The sequence below is a fragment of the Penaeus vannamei genome, chromosome 34 (assembly GCF_042767895.1).
Source record: "Penaeus vannamei isolate JL-2024 chromosome 34, ASM4276789v1, whole genome shotgun sequence".
NCBI lineage: Eukaryota > Metazoa > Arthropoda > Malacostraca > Decapoda > Penaeidae > Penaeus > Penaeus vannamei.
In genome coordinates, this window is record NC_091582.1 from 4,304,899 (window position 1) to 4,307,398 (window position 2,500).

Here is a 2,500-nt window from a genome sequence, read left to right on the forward strand (position 1 = left end):
TAATAGTAGTAATAACAGCATCATCATCATCATTACTCACCACCACCATCATAATCACCACCCTCGCCACCTCTACCACTCTCCACCACCACCACCTTTTCCTCACCCTCATTATCCTCACCATTATCCTCCTTCCAGCCCGGTTGGGACGGATGCGAGGGAACCGGAGTGGGCGTCTCTCACTTCGCCGAGGAGGTCTTCTTCAGGAGGCGAGAGGCCAGCAGGGCGTTCTTCCCTCTCTGCGGCCGGACGGAAGACATGAAGTGGTGAGGCGAGGGAGGAGAGAGAAAAACGAGGGAGGAGAGAGAAAAAACGAGGGAGGAGAGAGAAAAACGAGGGAGGAGAGAGAAAAACGAGGGAGGAGAGAGAAAAACGAGGGAGGAGAGAGAAAAACGAGGGAGGAGAGAGAAAAACGAGGGAGGAGAGAGAGAAAAACGAGGGAGGAGAGAGAAAAACGAGGGAGGAGAGAGAAAAACGAGGGAGGAGAGAGAAAAACGAGGGAGGAGAGAAAAAAGAAAAGAGGAGAGAGGAAAACGAGGGAGGAGAGAGAAAAACGAGGGAGGAGAGAGAAAAACGAGGGAGGAGAGAGAAAAACGAGGGAGGAGAGAAAAAAACGAGGGAGGAGAGAGAAAAACGAGGGAGGAGAGAGAAAACGAGGGAGGAGAGAGAAAAACGAGGGAGGAGAGAGAAAAGCGAGGGAGGAGAGAGAAAAACGAGGGAGGAGAGAGAAAAACGAGGGAGGAGAGAGAAAAACGAGGGAGGAGAGAGAAAAACGAGGGAGAGAAAAAACGAGGGAGGAGAGAGAGAAAAACGAGGGAGGAGAGAGAAAAACGAGGGAGGAGAGAGAAAAACGAGGGAGGAGAGAGAAAAAACGAGGGAGGAGAGAGAAAAAACGAGGGAGGAGAGAGAAAAACGAGGGAGGAGAGAGAAAAACGAGGGAGGAGAGAGAAAAACGAGGGAGGAGAGACAAAAACGAGGGAGGAGAGAGAGAAAAACGAGGGAGGAGAGAGAGAAAAACGAGGGAGAGAAAAACGAGGGAGGAAAAAGCAAGGGAGGAGAGAGAAACGAAGGGGAGGAGAGAGAAAAACGAGGGAGGAGAGAGAAAAACGAGGGAGGAGAGAGAAAAACGAGGGAGGAGAGAGAAAAACGAGGGAGGAGAGAGAAAAACGAGGGAGGAGAGAGAAAAACGAGGGAGGAGAGAGAAAAACGAGGGAGGAGAGAGAAAAACGAGGGAGGAGAGAGAAAAAGATGGATTGGTGGGTCGATTGGGTGATGGATAGATGGAGAATGGGGAAGAGAGACGGGGAAGAGAGGAGGGAGAGGGAGGAGAGGAAGAGAGGGAGGAAGGAGAGAGGGAGAGGGAAGAGGGAGGAAAGGAGAGGGAGGGAGAGAGGGAGAGGGAGGGGAGAGGTGGGGAGAGGAGGGAGAGGGAGAGGGAGGGAGGGAGAGAGAGGAGGAGAGGGAGAGGGGGAGAGGGAGAGGGAGAGGGAGAGGGAGAGAGAGAGAGAGAGAGAAAGAAAGAAAGAAAGAAAGAAAGAAAGAAAGAAAGAAAGAGAGAGAGAGAGAGAGAGAATCTGGAACAGCCACATAATGAGAGAAAGAGATATGGAATTCCTCCTGAGCAGAGGGCCTCCTTCCATCCCCCAGGGCCTACGACCTTGGACACACCGTCGTGGGTCTGGACGGCGTGGAGAAACCGGTCAGGCACTTCTTCGAAAAGCACCAGGACCTCGAGCACAGCGTGGAGGAGCTCGAGTACGGAAAATTGTACAAGGTGAGTTACAACGTCGGAGGCGATGGTCGACGCTCGGAATCTTTAGCTCCTTTCTCTTCTCCATTTTCTTTGATTGCTTTCTCGCTTTCTCTGTCTGTTTGTCTGTCTCTCTCTCTGTCTCTGTCTCTGTCTGTCTGTCTGTCTCTCTCTCTCTCTCTCTCTCTCTCTCTCTCTCTCTCTCTCTCTCTCTCTCTCTCTCTCTCTCTCTCCCTCTCTCTCTCTCTCTCTCTCTCTCTCTCTGTCTCTGTCTGTCTCTCTCGTTCCTTGCTTGTCTATCTCTACTTATATGTCTTTTTCTATTACCTAGAACTTTCACCTGCAGGGAATTAGCTGTAGATTAACATGAATTTCTTGGCGTGCAATATGAAATTTATCGTTTTGAACCTTATCTTCAATATCTTGAATAGATCAGCTAGAAATTGATATATACTATAAGGTATGGTGCAAATCTCATACTTGAGCGAATGATATAAAACCTAAAATAATTTGCACATCTCTCCACCCTCCCTCTTGCTCTTCTACCTTTCCAACCTTCTCCTCCTCCTCCCTCCTTCTTTCTCAATCTCTCCCTTCTTCCTCCTCCCTCCTTCTTTCTCAATCTCTCCCTTCTTCCTCCTCCCTCCTTCTTTCTCAATCTCTCCCTTCTTCCTCCTCCCTCCTTCTTTCTCAATCTCTCCCTTCTTCCTCCTCCCTCCTTCTTCACCTCTTCAATCCTCCTCCTCCTTC

General features: G+C 50.0%; 1 protein-coding gene across 3 annotated transcripts in view; it reads left to right on the plus strand.

Annotated features, from left to right (window-relative positions):
- Positions 1–2,500, plus strand: part of LOC113828400 (thiopurine S-methyltransferase) — a 7,496-nt gene that overhangs the window by 1,336 nt on the left and 3,660 nt on the right. For all 3 annotated transcript variants that reach the window (XM_070113808.1, XM_070113806.1, XM_070113807.1), the window contains 2 exons: positions 139–266; positions 1,648–1,774. In XM_070113808.1, coding sequence (XP_069969909.1) covers positions 139–266; positions 1,648–1,774 — 255 coding nt within the window. The remainder of the gene's footprint in view (positions 1–138; positions 267–1,647; positions 1,775–2,500) is intronic.